Raw genomic sequence first — 16,144 nt, forward strand, 5'->3', positions numbered from 1 at the left:
TAAATCGAAATTCCTTGTAATCTATCTAAAAAATGTATTATTTGATACGTAGAAATTTTTAATAAATAAATTACGGAAAGTTATTAAAATATTAAAGAGTTTTGTATTACATATTCGTTTCATTAATTTTCATATTCACTTGTACAAACAAGTGTTTTTACTCATATCTTATTACTGAATATTTTTATCCGATTTTTATCCAGGTTTTTCAAATCGGACAAAGAATACTTTTTAAAGTTTATATGAATGAAAAAGTTTTACAATCAATTAATTAAATCAGGGCATATAGAATATTGAAACTGGCTCAGACCAGGCAGTGGCAAACTATGTGTAGCAACTATAATATCATCAAATATTTAAACTAACAATATAGTTTCAAATTAATACACAAAAACATCATTTAACACTTATTACATTTACCAATACATTTGATAACAATCTTTATCACACTCATACACGTTTAGTATATAAACTCATATTTACAGCGACATTTTCCAATTAAAACGCGACATTACTGCACACGTTTCAAAAGAAAAAAGACCTATCGTCCCCTCTGCTACATCGCCTCAAAACCGTCTCATTACAGCACAATTAACTCAAGTCATACTCGAATGTATCGCGGCTCTCACGGCAAATCGCAAATAAACGCACATTATGTTATCAATAACTGTCGCTATTTTCAATCATTATGCCGTCTCCCTTACGCAAACCTCCAGTAATTACATTACTTACATCTCTCTCAGACTCATTAATCTTAAACGAAGCCGGCAGAAAATAGCTCTCTATTTCTTTCCCACTGAAATCAGCGGAAGGTGACATGTATCCGTCTCTGTCGCACGCTGAGTGACAACTGAAATTGTTTAAAACTTTTCTTTCAAAATCCCCTTTCTGATGACAAGGCAAAATTCTAAAAATCTATTTTGAAATTGGCCGGTAAAGGGTCAGCAACTCGGGCGCTTTTTGTTTCAAAAAAAGAACTACGCGAGAAAGAGAGGTTTCGCTGCGAGGCTTTTTATAGTCGTTGTCCTGATGCGCTCGCGCACGGAAGTATCGGAGCTTTAGTATCGGTCCTTAATCTCATTCCAATAAAAAGCTTACGCATAAATTGACGCGGTTTTGTTAGAATTTAAAATGGTTTTTTCTTATTGTGTGAGGCATAGGTGTTAAATTATGTTGAACACGTGCTTGTTAATTTTATGGTTTAATATGACATTAATTTTGTGAGTTTTTATGAAAAGGTTCGTCCTTATTGAGCCATCATTAAGTCTACATCGTTCGGACTGTGCGGTCGTGTTAATTTATTTTATTTTTGATATTAATCGAAATGAATTGACATTTATGTGGGAATTTTGTTGTTAAGGAATTATAGTGCAGTCAAAATGTTTTTAAGGTAAGTCGATTTATCTGTTTCTTGTTAGATTCCGATTAGTATTAGTTTATTATTTAATAATTGAGTTTTGTTTTTATATTTCTAAGCTGCATTAAGCTTTTATCACCGTATACTTATTAATTTAACCTATATTAAAGAACCATTTTAAAATAATTTTTATGTTTATATTCGTTATATTATAGAAAAGGATGTAATTATTATAGAAAAATATAAGACTGAAATATTTTTTTTTGAACGTAATAAACGTGCATGCGCATCCCTATACTATTTAAGCTACTTTTCAAACAAAATACACTTACAACATTAAGATTTCAAATAACATATTAAGTCATAAATATTAATAAATGAATTTTTTTTAAAAATGTAGAAGACTTGTAGACGTTGCCTATTTCTATATCTTTTCCTTAAACTTACTTGCTTAGTACAGCTTTAATCAGCTACAATTTAAATTGTAATCTGCATCACATCCTTATAGAATAAACCATTATATCTAATTAAAAGCATTTGACCAAATTTAGATACTTATTCACAAATTAACAAGCCATTTTTATAACAATGGTTGAATAAAAAAACTGCTACACTGCTGTTCAACAATTTCAGTTTTCTATATTTTTAATACTGCACTATTATATATTTAAAAAATAACCACAAAACTTGCAATAACTTTGGTGGTAGATTATATTGTGAATTTAATCTTCTATAGCTTAATTTAACTTTTTTTAACTTTTTAATTATTTTTATTATTACTATGTAGGTAAAGAAAATTGTAAATACTGTATATTTTATTGTTATGATCACTAATAAATAAAGGTATAAGTAAAAATTACCTTCTATAGCTTTGTAATATAACTATTTAAGTAATAATTAAACCAAACACACACAAAAATTAAGTTTTCAATATTTATTTAAATTAAAATTATGGCCAGGTCTCGCATTCTCTTAGAAATAATATTGTAGCGCTGAATCTAAAGCAACGTGCAATTAATAATTCAAAGCATATTATAATTACACCGACGTAAGATACAGTTCTCATAACTTAGGCATAGCTAACATTTTATGCAAATTTTAATTAATATTATATGCAGTCTTCGACCATTAAATTGCTTATAAAGACAAAACTTTTTGACATTAATTTTAAACTTCTGTATTCAAGATTTAAAATATTGTGCAGTCGGCATACCAAGAATTATATTTAATTGAACATTAGGCATATTACCTAAAATAAATATAAGATACATCTTATATTTATCTCCTATTCTATGGGCGTCGTAAATTACCATTATTTTTTAACCTTAACACCACAACAACTTATAAAGGTATTATTACAACTATGTTACAATGAAACAATGAATAATTACCTAATAGTGGAATTGACCAAATTTACCACGTTTACCAGAAACATACAAAAGCAATTGAAATCTGCCAATAGATATATATCTACCAATTTCAAACAGTCATACCAATTTCGTAATATTTCTATACGTACTAAGAAATAATGATTTCTCTCGACAATGACCCATGATTACTCGATAACACGATAATTCCTGTCAAAGGTACGCGCAGTTTGACATAATGACGACTCGAGTATTTTATCCGCACTCGATCGACAGACAGACAAAATGATATCAGATCTGTAGTTTGTCCGATTCGATTTGAATTGAATAGTTGAGATTGCTAAGGCTAACTTGTTACTGATTAAGTTAAAATATCAGGGTTTTTCTATTGTCTACGGAGACATAAAGCTACTTTTACATTATAGCATTATTACAAGAAATGTCCTCCTAATGCTAGTAAGTGATGACTAATATACTAAGATATGGTGTTATTCCTGCGTATCACATCAAATTTTTCGACTGAAACGAAACAAATCTATAATATTTTTTATTGTTTCATAGATAATTTGATTGCAAGTAGAGAATCAGTATTTTTAGTACCCGAAGTATTGTTTCGCCCAAAATCGATTCCAGGACTAAGCGACGGAGACTGTCTTAGAAAATGCAATATTAGTATTTAATAGATAATTGAGCATAACCGCTAGTCATTGCTACAACTCTTTGATGAACGCTAGTATAAAGAGACAGCACAATATTATAAATGTAATTAAAATAAATTAAGGTTTTAAAATGTCCTGATATGCTCTCAAACTTACACACTGAAATCTTGAAATGTGTAATGTATTATATACCGATTACCGATTACATCCTTATAATTAACCGATTAATTATTTGTCTTGCCATTTAATTAGTGTTACGCTAAATTCATAGAATCTAAATCAGGCTTAAATAAAGTGCTTATACTTTAATTTTTCATCACATCAAAACAGTGGAATAGAGAGATTTAGTTTTATAAATTAAGTATTAAGTAGTTTATAAATGATTTTCAGCAATGTGAAATCTATTAGGCAAAACTGTGGGCGGAAATTCTTATGTAAAGTTATTTGTTGAAAAATTAGTTCGTATATATTTTCGTACAAGGTTGAAAGTTACATAATGTACCGTACATAAAATTGCTACATGTATGCTAAATTGTCACTTATTTCCATTATCAGTTGAAGTTTAGTTTTGTGACGTCATGTTTACTGTACCTATATAACTACGCAGTAAATTAACACTCGTAGCTTATTTTAATATACTTTGCAAAGAATATTTAAATTGTAAACTGGAAATTTTAATGTCAACAGCCAGGCTAAAGTGATTTTGATATCCTTCTTTGTAGTATTTAATTTTTCTAATTTTTATTGCGTGTCGACGCGACCGTCGTTATTCTGCTGACAAATCTCAACGGAACGGACTTTACAGTCATTTCGTATTTTCTCTATTAACTCGTCATAGTACCAAAACACATAGGTATCCCGACGGCATTTTCCGTTGTAAAATTATCTTCAGCAACCGCATTTAACAAGTTTTATTGACGTTAATCACATTTTAGCCAACCACACATATTTTAAAGTATGAAATACAAAGGTCGCTTATACATTAGTATCCATTAGCACTTTCAAAATAATCCAAAACTTCAGTTTTTCCAAGTCAGAAGCAGATGAAAAACAACAACAAAACATTTAACATAATTTAGAAATATAATGTTTTTAATTTATTTTTAATACTTTATAAATATTTCATAAAATTTCTATTCATATTTATTTATTAGTCGTTCAACATTAGGCCTCCGTGACAAAACACTTATGAAATAACCTCTGTCACTGGATATTTCAACAGTTTAAAAGTTGATCATTCGTCCCGACGCCGGTAAAAGCGATGCTGGTATTAGTAAACATGAAATATCATAAATAACTAACAGATACAAGACCTACAAGATCTACTTCTCATACCGTAAAATAATATGATACCTAGTGATGAATTGAAGATTACAATAGCTGGTTACGTTTACTTTATTCCGTTTATACTTATTGACTTGATTTATTTGTATTTTTGAAGTTATACTTCTTCAGGCGCGTTATGAAAAATTGTTGAGAGTGAAATTTTACGATGCGCGCGCACCGTGACACAAAATTAACAGAATGAAGTTGCCCACGGAAGAAGCTACGGCATTGGAAATAATTTAAAAACAACATTCGAATAATTATAGAATTCATTTTACACTTAATGTAAGAGAATAATAATAAATATTTTTTTATTTAATTTTTCAAATGTAAACTGAACTTAATTGACTATAATCACTCCTTTTCCAGACTTTGTTTATTTTATTGTAATTAATTATTTGCATGCAATCAAAAACTATTTTTAATAATGCCAAAGAAGTATAACTTCTTACGCGCGTACATAAGTACACGCACCCTTTTTTTTATTTACATCTTGTATAAATTGTTAGATACCTGTGAAAAGTGTTTTGATAAAAACCAATAGAATACTAAAAGCCTAATACTTTCCGATAAATGCCTAATACTTTCCTGAGAAAGGTCAGTTTTTACATAAAATTTCAACACGTGCCCAATAAAAAAGGGGAAACTGTATCGTAAGAATTTACACGGTGTAATGTGGCCCGTGAAAGCATCACGTTGTCATGGTTACAACTATGCTAGGAATGCCAGCTTTTTGCCCCAACACTGATCGTCGGTAAATGATTTACATTTTACTTGAATATTTTTGAATTTCTCGCTTCGAGACTGTTAATAGTAGCTGTGTATATTATAGTTATTGTACTGTACAAAAATAAATTATTTTTAATATACAAAAATATAGTATAAAGTACCAAATAGTTTAAAGTACCAAAAACTCCTTCGCAAAACTTTATCTTGACTTTAATAATCGTTAATAGGTATATCAAAATTTTTATTAACTTTAGTAAAAAAGAAGGTTATAGTGATACATATATAATACTACCCTGATTAAAAATATTGATTGAAAAAAAATTAAAAAATTTACTACATGCAAATTATAAAAAAATATTTTTTTTAAATTTTAATTAAACATACTCTGGACTGAAATTTGCTAGGCAACCCATATGGATTATATTTATTGACATATTAAGTTAAATATAATAAACGTTTCATTAAATAAGCATCTCAGTGAAGGTCGTTGTATATCGGGATCTTATACTATGAACTCCTAGTAGAGGTAAGATACTCCAGCTAAGACTCCTACAAGAAAAAGAAGACTTAATTAATTTGTAATGAATCTAACAGTCTATAACCATCAAACACTACAATAACAATCAAATAAACTTAACGGCTTACCACTTCCCACAATCACTTCAAAAAAAAGTAATCGTTAAAGCCGTAAAAAGGAACCCCAAGTGAGATCAAACAGCGACTCGTGTTAGGGACATCCGTAATTTATAAAGTTTTTTCGAAGAGTTATTGTATTCTAATTTGTATATGATATTATTTAAAGTGACTTGTTTGTACGTAATATTATAAATACAACTGTTATTTATATTGTTTTTAATCATGAAAATAGTCATTTTTAAGAATAACTATTCTATGTATACCACCAAAGCTTTTATGAAGGATCGCGTCGCCGTAATTTTATGAATCATTTTTCTTTATACGCAATTAGTGATTAGCCTTCTGTAGGTATTAAATATATATACAAAATTAAAGAAACAAAAACCTAACGTTATTCGAGATTCTAGGTGGTAGCTTAACTACAAGGAAAAAATAGAATTCAATAATTATTTTGACGTTTGTATTTTGTTAATATACGCTAATATCAACCAGTTCGTAATAAAATATAGTGTTTGATCAAATATTCCAATCACGATATAATTACTTTCATCTCACAACCTATTAATATTAATTAAATTATACATTGATTTACAAAGAAATAAACCTCATAATTTGTATTCAATATCATGATATAGGAAAAGAAATTGAACGCATTCAGAATGAGCTCTCGGAAGAATTTGCATAACAATATGGATATTATAATATAGGCGTAAAGCAATAAATTTACACATGGTTTCCGTCGACCTGCCACAGTTTACAATATAGAAAGTGGTTCAAGTTAAGCGTTAGTTAAAATGGATAGTTTTCGACCGCCTTTGTCCAATCCTAAGTTACATCCGATTTCAAAAACTAACTGAATAGTTATTTATATTTTTTTCTATAGATAGTAATGACGGTGAAAGAGTTTTTTGAATATTGCATTGCAATCAATACTGATTTCTGAGGTATGCGGTACAAGTATTAAAGTACAAAATTATTGATGTTCGTTTAAAATTCGGCTTTTAACTACAAATCTAAGGATGAATTAATACTTATATAAAAGTGTTCGGTTAATTTTCTTGAATACGTAAACCTCTTTTACCACTACAAGTTGTATAAACTGTGTTATTAAAATGGTTGTAATGTTTGCAAGTATGTTAATACATTTCTATAGAACGAGCCGACAAACGGACACCTGTCCGACCGGAATATCCGCACATTGTTTACAAATAAATCTTTTTTATCAATGGGATTTCCTTAAGAATTAAAACGATTCCTAAACATTAATTTCTTAAAGTTTTTCACGACTTCCGTCGGTATCTAATTGTAATCCTGTATTCTCAATTCCCTTTCGTATCTCACGTCACGTAGTACGAAACTTGACAAATGACATTTCGATTGATCTTTATTGTACAGCGTCAAGGACCGAGATGTTTCTTTTATTTTGACCATAAGTTTCCTTTTTATTTAATTCTTTTAATTTTACTATATTCCTTCCAACGAGGGGTAAATTAATGAATAAATATTAAATATAAACCAATAAATCATTGACGCAATTTTGAACAACTTTGGCATCAATACACATCCTTCAATTCACCTTTTAGATCCTCTGTGCATATTCAAAATTAGATTTATTAGATTATTACCACATAAAATGTAGAAGTAGATACCCATGGTCTAAATTAAATTTACATTTTGTTTTACGTACAACTTAAAAAAAAAATATCTATGGGTCTGCCATTTGATCCTCTTTAGTAGCCCTAGTTCTGTGAATGGTTGGTAGTAAGTAATATAATATTTGGTATGGATCTTGTTTTAGATTCGAGCCTACAAAATCCACAAAGGGTGCGAGTAAAATGCGTCGTGATCTCATCAACGCAGAGATATCCAACCTTCGAGATCTACTACCCCTTCCTCCCTCCACCAGACAGAGATTGTCGCAATTACAGCTGATGGCTCTGGTCTGCGTGTATGTAAGGAAAATGAATTATTTTCAACAAGGTAAATCAACCTACTTTAATCAAATGGCTTTAGCGTGCGAATCTCAGACCTGAGGTCGTAAGATCGAACCCCGGCTGTGCAACAATGGAATTTCTGACTTTGTGCGCATTTAACACTCGCTGGTACGGTGAAAAACATCCTGAGGAAACCGGCGTACCTTAGACCTAAAAAGTCCACTGTCAGGAACAGAAGGCTGATCACAAAGTTAATTAAAAAAAAAGGGTGCGTTTACTTATGTACGCGCGTAAGAAGTTATACTTCTTTGGCATTATTAAAAATAGTTTTTGATTGCATGCAAATAATTTATTACAATTAAATAATCAAAGACTGGAAAAGGAGTCATTATAGTCAATAAAGTTCAGTTTACATTTGAAAAATTAAATAAATAAATATATATTATTATTCTCTTACGTACTTAAATTATGTCCAATGCCGTAGCATCTTCCGTGGGCAACTTCATTCTGTTAATTTTGTGTCACGGTGCGCGCGCATCGTAAAATTTCACTCTCATCAATTTTTCATAACGCGCCAAAAGAAGTATAACTTCAAAAAACAAATGAACGTGAACAGATTCAGATAAGGACTAACCTGTGCCTTTCAAACAGGTTTATTTCATCCATGAAGCATACATATTATGTTTGTTTCGTAAAAAAATTGTCATACTAGGACAAGTCCTCGTTCAAAAAAAGTGTTGTACAAAAAATATACTCGTAGTTAGTAGGTATAAACATATCATTGTTTATACTACTACGACACTAACAACTTTCATATAAATTTTTCCAAATTTTCCCATGCCCCACACGATTGTCGAAACTCATCACGTTCATATCCTAAATCTTGTCTCATGTTTTCAAAACGTCTCCAAAACTTTTTGTTTCACCTTCAGTCACGAAAAGGCATATTAAGACGTTTAAAAAACATTTAGTTCACTATCTTATCTCTGGTTGCTATAACTTCACCCATAATTCCGTCTTTCTTTCTGTTTTAGTGTTCAAGAGTCACGACTTTACCTATCAGTATCAAGAACAAAGTACACCCACACCTAATATTGGATTTTCAAAGGTATGTTTCAGTAGGGGCGAAGCGAAGATGTTTTATCGCATTAATATATTTTTTTACTATCAATATTCACGATTAACAGTATAGGTTACCTACTTAGTCTTAATTGCTTGGATTTAGAGCAAATCAATAAATGGGTGTATAATTGAGTCTGTTATATGGCCATCGGAGTTAACATATAATTGTAACTCATAAGTATATATGTTATTGACATTGTAACATACACTATTGTAAAAGTATTTTTTAAATTTAAAATTACATTAAGTTTGTAATTGATTTTTTATGATTAGGTAACTTTAATTATTCTTAGATGAAGTGTAAAACTACGGCCCTTATTGCTTGCACCCCAAACTCTAATTTAGGTTTTCGATCTTAAGTAAATGTATTTTCATAAAATAAAATATCCAATTAACTTAATAAATCATATGTAATTATAATATCAACGATGCATTGGAAGTCATCCCTAGCTTCACGTTTACTAATGTCCGTGAAAAATACTAATACTTACAATGTCTTTCAGGCAATGAACGGTTTTATGATGATGATGACACAGAACGGAAAATTGTTGTACATATCGGAAAATGCAGCTGAATACTTAGGACATTCTATGGTTTGTTATTTGTAGTTTATTGTTTTTGCCCTCTTATTCTCTTAAATGTTTCTTTTGATAACAGCATAAACATTTGTTCAAAAAAACTAATAAGCGATTTAGTTAAACAGTGTATTAAACTGATACAGTGTATCTTTTTTTTTTTAATTGAGAAAAAGCTTGCCAACGCTCGGCACACTGACACATTGGTAAAAACAAACACAAAATACAATTTTTAATGTGACAAGCACTTAAAGACAAACATGACATATATATAGAGATCATAACCTATTATTAAACAAAACAAACATTACAAAAAAAAAAACAATTACTAATTAAAGAAAAAAATCAAATTACAAAAAACTAAACTGTATTGACTGATTAATAAGAATATGATTTATCTTAATACCAACTAATGATACAATTATTAGAGCGTTCAACAATTCCTGATTCAGATTAGCATCTGCTAATAGATTTTTATTTTCTTTTAGGAAGACTTACTAATACATGGAGATAGCGTATATGATATAATAGATAGACAAGACCATCAGATGGTTCAATTAGAGCTGAATAGAGGAAGTAACGGAGAGACTGAAAATGTACCAAAGAATAGGCATTTCTTCTGTAGAATGAATGTATCGAGAAACGCTAGGAGACAAATGAGATTTGGTGACCAAAAAGTAAGTAGTCAAAGTTATGAGCATAAAGAATGTGTTTCAAAAAAAAAATTTTTTTTTCATCGACTACTTTTTTATGTACCTTTATTTAACTTCAACTAAATGAAACATTCACATATCGACAAAAGCTTAACATACACACACACATGGTTGCAGCTCCTTACAAACGTTGTGTAAAAAAAAAACATGGCGATTAAAAAGAGTGGCGGAGAGTTTATTGCCAGTTCTTCTCTTCCGTTCTACGCCCTTGATTTGAGAACTGGCAGTAAATGTAAAATTAGAAGCATTAATATGTATTTCTTTAATGACGAATCACAAGTGTACATTGTGTTACCTACGTGAATAAATGATTTTTGAATTTGAATTTGAATTTTGATAACTCTTATTGTTCTTAATGAGTATATCCATAGCCCGGCTTTCTTTAAATCGTATACAAATATTTTTTAATAAAAATATATTTTAGGTAGTTCTAGTCCGCGGCCACTACGTGTCTTACCTACCGCTATGCAGTCGCAACGAGCCCGTGTTCCTAGCGTCGTGCACGCCTCTGGCGATGCCGGAGACGCGCGAGTGCGTAGTCCACGGCGCCACCAACGTCTTTACCACTGTGCACGCCATGGACATGAAGATACTGCATATCGATACCAAGTAAGCTATTCCCACCAAAAAATACTGTCATACAGTGTCAATTTATTATCAAAAATTTAATATTTTGTTTGATTGCTTTACTTTTTTCTGTGTATTAAAAAAAACAATAAATAGTAACTTGAGTTCCTTCTATAATAGTAACTGGTGAAGGTATGAGTAAAAATACATACATTTTTATAAGTTGTATTAAATGAATATTTTCTTTCAGTGGCGAGTGGTACTTAGGATGGAATAAATCGGAACTTATAGATGTATCGTGGTACCAAATACTACATTGGGATAGTTTACGAGAAGCTCAAGCCAAACATAAATTAAGTAAGTTTCTTTACAATTCATGTAATGAATGTCTTAGTTTCGTGTGTTGGCCTTGTGTTCTACTGTTTTTGATGCACTTCACAGAAGCCTTAAGTAGTAAAGAACTCAAATCTTACTGTGAACGAGAGGGTACTAAAACCCCTAAACTATTCAACCTCATAGAAAATAAAAAGTTCTTAGTAAATGAAATTTTTATTGCATTTTCAATTCTACTTTTATAGTATTGACAATATCCATATAAAGAAATTCGTCTGAAAACAAGACAGAAAGGTTAAAATAATAAAATGTGTTGCAGTTACACAATCGGAACAAGACAAATGTTGTATATTACTAGTGAGGCTGCAACAGAGATCAGGCGAGTTCCTATGGATACATATGGTTTTACAAGTCAAGGAAGCAACGGACGCACCTAGACAATTCATCGTTGCTACTAATCAAGTTTTAAGGTAATTTATCTTTTACTCTATGTAAATATATGTCATAATATATCTATCTACTTCTGATGTCTTTTAATATAGGTACATCCTTTCCACTTACGACCTTTCCACTTGTCGATAAAATCCGTCTAATTACACTATTTTTTGTTTTTATGAGTAAAACGGTTATTTAAGTGATGTAGACAATCATATTATAAACTATACCTACCTATTGTAATCTACACTTATAAGTAAAGACTTGATTTAATATTTGTAATGTATAAACTATATATATATATATATATACCCTACGTTACAATCTTGTTCGTCAAATGTATTTCTTTTTGAGAGCTTCCCTTGTTTGGTTGAAAGAGCTAATTTAGGATCGATATCAGAAATATACGATACAGCGAAAATCTATAGGCCAAACTTTGACCTCGCGTTACTACACAATTAACGCATCTGAAAACGCAGGGTACAGCTAATATCCTATAATTATCAAATTCAACAAATGTATTTCGGACCTTATAAGAATAAAAAACAATAAAACAAAATTGAACACATGATTAACACATAAGGAATATTAGTATAACATAATAATATTAAAAAAATACATTATCACGTTATAATAATTTTACTTCTACAGCGAAGAAGAAGCCGCAATAATGGTGGCCAACTCCTGGATATACCAATACTACGGCTACCAGCACCAACCGTGTGGGTTGGACCCGCGTTGTCAAAAATTCTTCCGACGGGAACAATTCCAAGAACCCTATCAAGAATACCAATATGTGGAAAACACGGAATTGGAATATGGTTATATGCCATATGTTCATAAACCAGAAGAGTATGTGTGCGAACGGATGTTTACTGATAGAGGACCCGTGGATTATTCTACGCATTCACCACAATCAACTATAAGTGAAGAAAGGTAAGACCTTAGTATGAGCTAAGCCTTTAAAGTTCTGTTGAAAGCCCATTTAGGTCTATTAATCATATTCTTTATATAGTTAAAAACGCAAGGTTATGGTATTTGATGCATTCATATTTTTAAAGTTACTAGAAATTCTATAGGCAATAGATACAGAATTGTAAAAAAACTTTTTACAATAAAGTATTAAGAAATAAACACAATCATCTGGAAAAGAAGGCTCTTAAAAACCGGCAACGCACTCGCACGCCTTCAGCCTATGTGAATGTCCATGGGCGCGGTATTACGTAATATAAGTTTGTAAGCGTTTGTCTCATATAAAATAAATAATAAGTGGATATTACTAGAATATTATTTATTCTTAAAAGTACATTCATGTGTCCGTACGTCCGTCGCACTTCATACTTTGACACCTTTATTACCATATTTATTGGCTTAACCCTCCGCACGTCATAAATCTCATTCACGCTTTCGTACAAATAAAAATTGTTTTACAATTTATAAATGATTGCGTTTAGTATTCCAATTATACATTACTGGTTACAAATTAATTAATTGTTATTCGTTTACGAAATTAAGTTTGTCTTTTAATTTTATGGTAATGAAATTCTATATATAAATCGTGTTTGTAACCTAACTCCTCTGAATCGGTTTGACCGATACAGAGAATATATTATCGTCAACTATTTTTAATACCCCCCTGATATTGGTAGCACACACACACACCACAAAAAGAATATATTAATTGGCATTATAAATACATATAACCCTTAATTTTCCCACAAAGGCCGAATATTCATAGGGATATTTTTACCTAGTAAATTATAAGATTTGTTTATTGAACAGTTTCAAAACATGCCTAAATTACATTAATAACCGGCTTAATAATGTTTCAGTACTTATAGTTTGACGTGTCATATTGTTTTAGGTCACCGAATCACTACGAGATGTCGCCTGAAGCAATGACTATGTACCCGTATACCTATGCCGGCAAAAGAGAGTATGAACAATTCTCCACAGTAACTTACCCACAAGAACCCTGTACCAGCATTTGTATGGATGGTTAGTAATATATATAGTGGCCAATACTGCTCTTAGAAACGCGCTATGAAATATCCTCTTCGATCAGCTTCTGTTCCACTATAATAATACGATTTTTTATACGTGTTGAAATATTATCTTACAGACTATATCTGCCTAGAATAACATATTTTTCTATTTCAGGTACAGAATATCCCTCACCAAAGCGAATGCGTCTTACAAACCTTGGAGTTTCGATGGAACCCGCAGATGGCATGGAGCGGTGGAATCCAAGTCCTCCATGGTCAGATAACCTCAAAATGACAGACTATACACAAAGGTTCTCGTATAATATACTTCCAATGCCCACAGAAAGAGCTATGGTTACTTAATTAAGTCTATTTTATGTTTGAATTACCAATTCCGTTGATCTGTCATGAAATTTTAAATACAAAGTACTATCAACAAACCGGTCGAGATACAAACCAATTTGACACAAAAAATTGTGTGTTGTTAGATTCTTTTGATGTTTCATATTCAATTGCCCGGTTTCTTTATATAAATACCAGTCGTATTTACTACGAGTCTTGTAGGTTTTAGTCCCATTTGACGTTAGAACAATTTATATTAACTACTTATATTATTATACTACTATCTTTCATTTCATACTTAAATCATTGTTGGACATTCATTGGTACAGACAGCCTAGATCCACTGCGAGTACACTAAGAGAGTATCTACCTATATAGTACTGTATTTTTCATACAATTAATAATTTTTTCATTGTTTAATTACTTGTGTGTTTTTGATATCAAATCTTTTCTTCGATGCCTGGTATATTTAATTATGTTTGTTGATAATACATGTGTAGTATTGCGTTTGTGACTTAACGAGTTAAAATATAAGGGTCAAGCAAGAGGGGTATATATGTATATTAGGTTACAAAGAATAAGTTATGTATTTATTTATTTTAGTATTTTCAGTATTGTTAAAGTATTTGTCAGTATAGTTAAAATAAGTTTTTGAAGTAGCTAATTGTCAATTGTAATTGATTCCGTCCAAATTATAGTTGATTCCAAAGTAATAGTTTATAATGTATTGTACCGTCCAATTTGTAAATTATTATAGTTTATATGTAAATATTGCATTTAAATATTTTAAGTTATGAGCAATAAATATTTTTAATATTATAATATATTTTATTTAATACTAATTTCTTATTAAAAGGGGTTACAATTCCCACCTTATTTTTCCGTATCAGTCAACAATATCAAAAGATAAGCATACGTACATATTTTAAATGGAAATATATTTTTCCATATTCAAACGAACATAAGTTTTACGAATTCTATTTTAATAGTATATTAGCCATAGATTGTATTAGAGTTAAGGGATGGCACGAGCCCTAACTGATAAAACGGTGTTTTAAATTCTAAATATAAATTACAATAATCAATAATCAGTCTGTGGCCATTTTCCAGAGAATAACAATTGTAAAACCATTGCCAACCTTCAATGTATAGAGCAGACTCTCACTTTTCCACTCGACGGTAATGTACTATTGTGACTCAGGCAAAATGAGTTGATTCACTGTTTCACATTCTACGGGAAACAAATTCAACATACCTTACGTCAAAATTGCAAATACATGCTGAACAGTTTCCGCTTAACTTTTCCCACATACATTTTCATTATTTACAAATCCCTGTCATAATTAGTATTAAGTACACTATCCCTTATGCAATTACATAAGTAACACGAATTAGTTTAAATACGATAATTTACATTAGCAATCCGATATCAAACTCTTTAATAGGATGTAAATAGTCAAGGACCATTCTTAGAATACCGCCAAGGTTGTTTTAAGTTATACTAGACGTAGGTATCTATGGGTCACTTTATAATGGTGGCGCTACAAAAGTCAAATGAACAAAGCTTACCCCGCTACGCGTAGTCCAAGTATCAAAGCGAGTTCCAATTTTAAAATGTTATTTTAATCTGTTTCTAAAAACGGAGGGAAACTAGCCGATAGACAACAGATAAGTAGACACTTTTTTTTCACTGTAAAATTTTTGCCATTACAGCTCGCCATGTTCAGTCAAGGATTAATATTTCTCAGAGATATACATATATCACGTAACACTAAAATACATAATGATTGAATTGAACTGCTGAATCCTTGTCATATAATCTAAAACCTAACATTTCTGATTTTTACGTTAAAATTTACACTCTTGTACCTTGCACCACAAAAGCTCCTACTAAACAGTGATGCATTGTTATTGCAAGCCTGTCTGTATGACTGCGAGTATGATGAATTATTGATGTCTACAATACTACGTGATCCATATGCAACCCTGGATTATGTGGACTACCTTCTGATGTGACGTTCAAAAACTAATCGATTTGGATAAAACAATACAATTACGCAATCA

The 16,144-nt window shown here is 30.7% G+C and overlaps 1 protein-coding gene across 1 annotated transcript; it reads left to right on the forward strand.

Annotated features, from left to right (window-relative positions):
• The first annotated feature begins 1,030 nt into the window (after window positions 1–1,030).
• On the forward strand, window positions 1,031–14,899 carry LOC125051967 (neuronal PAS domain-containing protein 4-like). The gene is made up of 11 exons (XM_047652606.1): window positions 1,031–1,390; window positions 7,873–8,054; window positions 9,043–9,116; window positions 9,634–9,723; window positions 10,194–10,382; window positions 10,843–11,027; window positions 11,236–11,342; window positions 11,638–11,788; window positions 12,405–12,689; window positions 13,618–13,751; window positions 13,914–14,899. Exons 1-11 carry the CDS (start codon window positions 1,380–1,382, stop codon window positions 14,099–14,101), a joined length of 1,596 nt encoding a protein of 531 aa, XP_047508562.1. The 5' UTR covers window positions 1,031–1,379; the 3' UTR covers window positions 14,102–14,899.
• The last annotated feature ends 1,245 nt before the right edge of the window (window positions 14,900–16,144 follow it).

Source organism: Pieris napi, chromosome 8 (genome assembly GCF_905475465.1).
Source record: "Pieris napi chromosome 8, ilPieNapi1.2, whole genome shotgun sequence".
In the NCBI taxonomy this organism is placed as follows: domain Eukaryota; kingdom Metazoa; phylum Arthropoda; class Insecta; order Lepidoptera; family Pieridae; genus Pieris; species Pieris napi.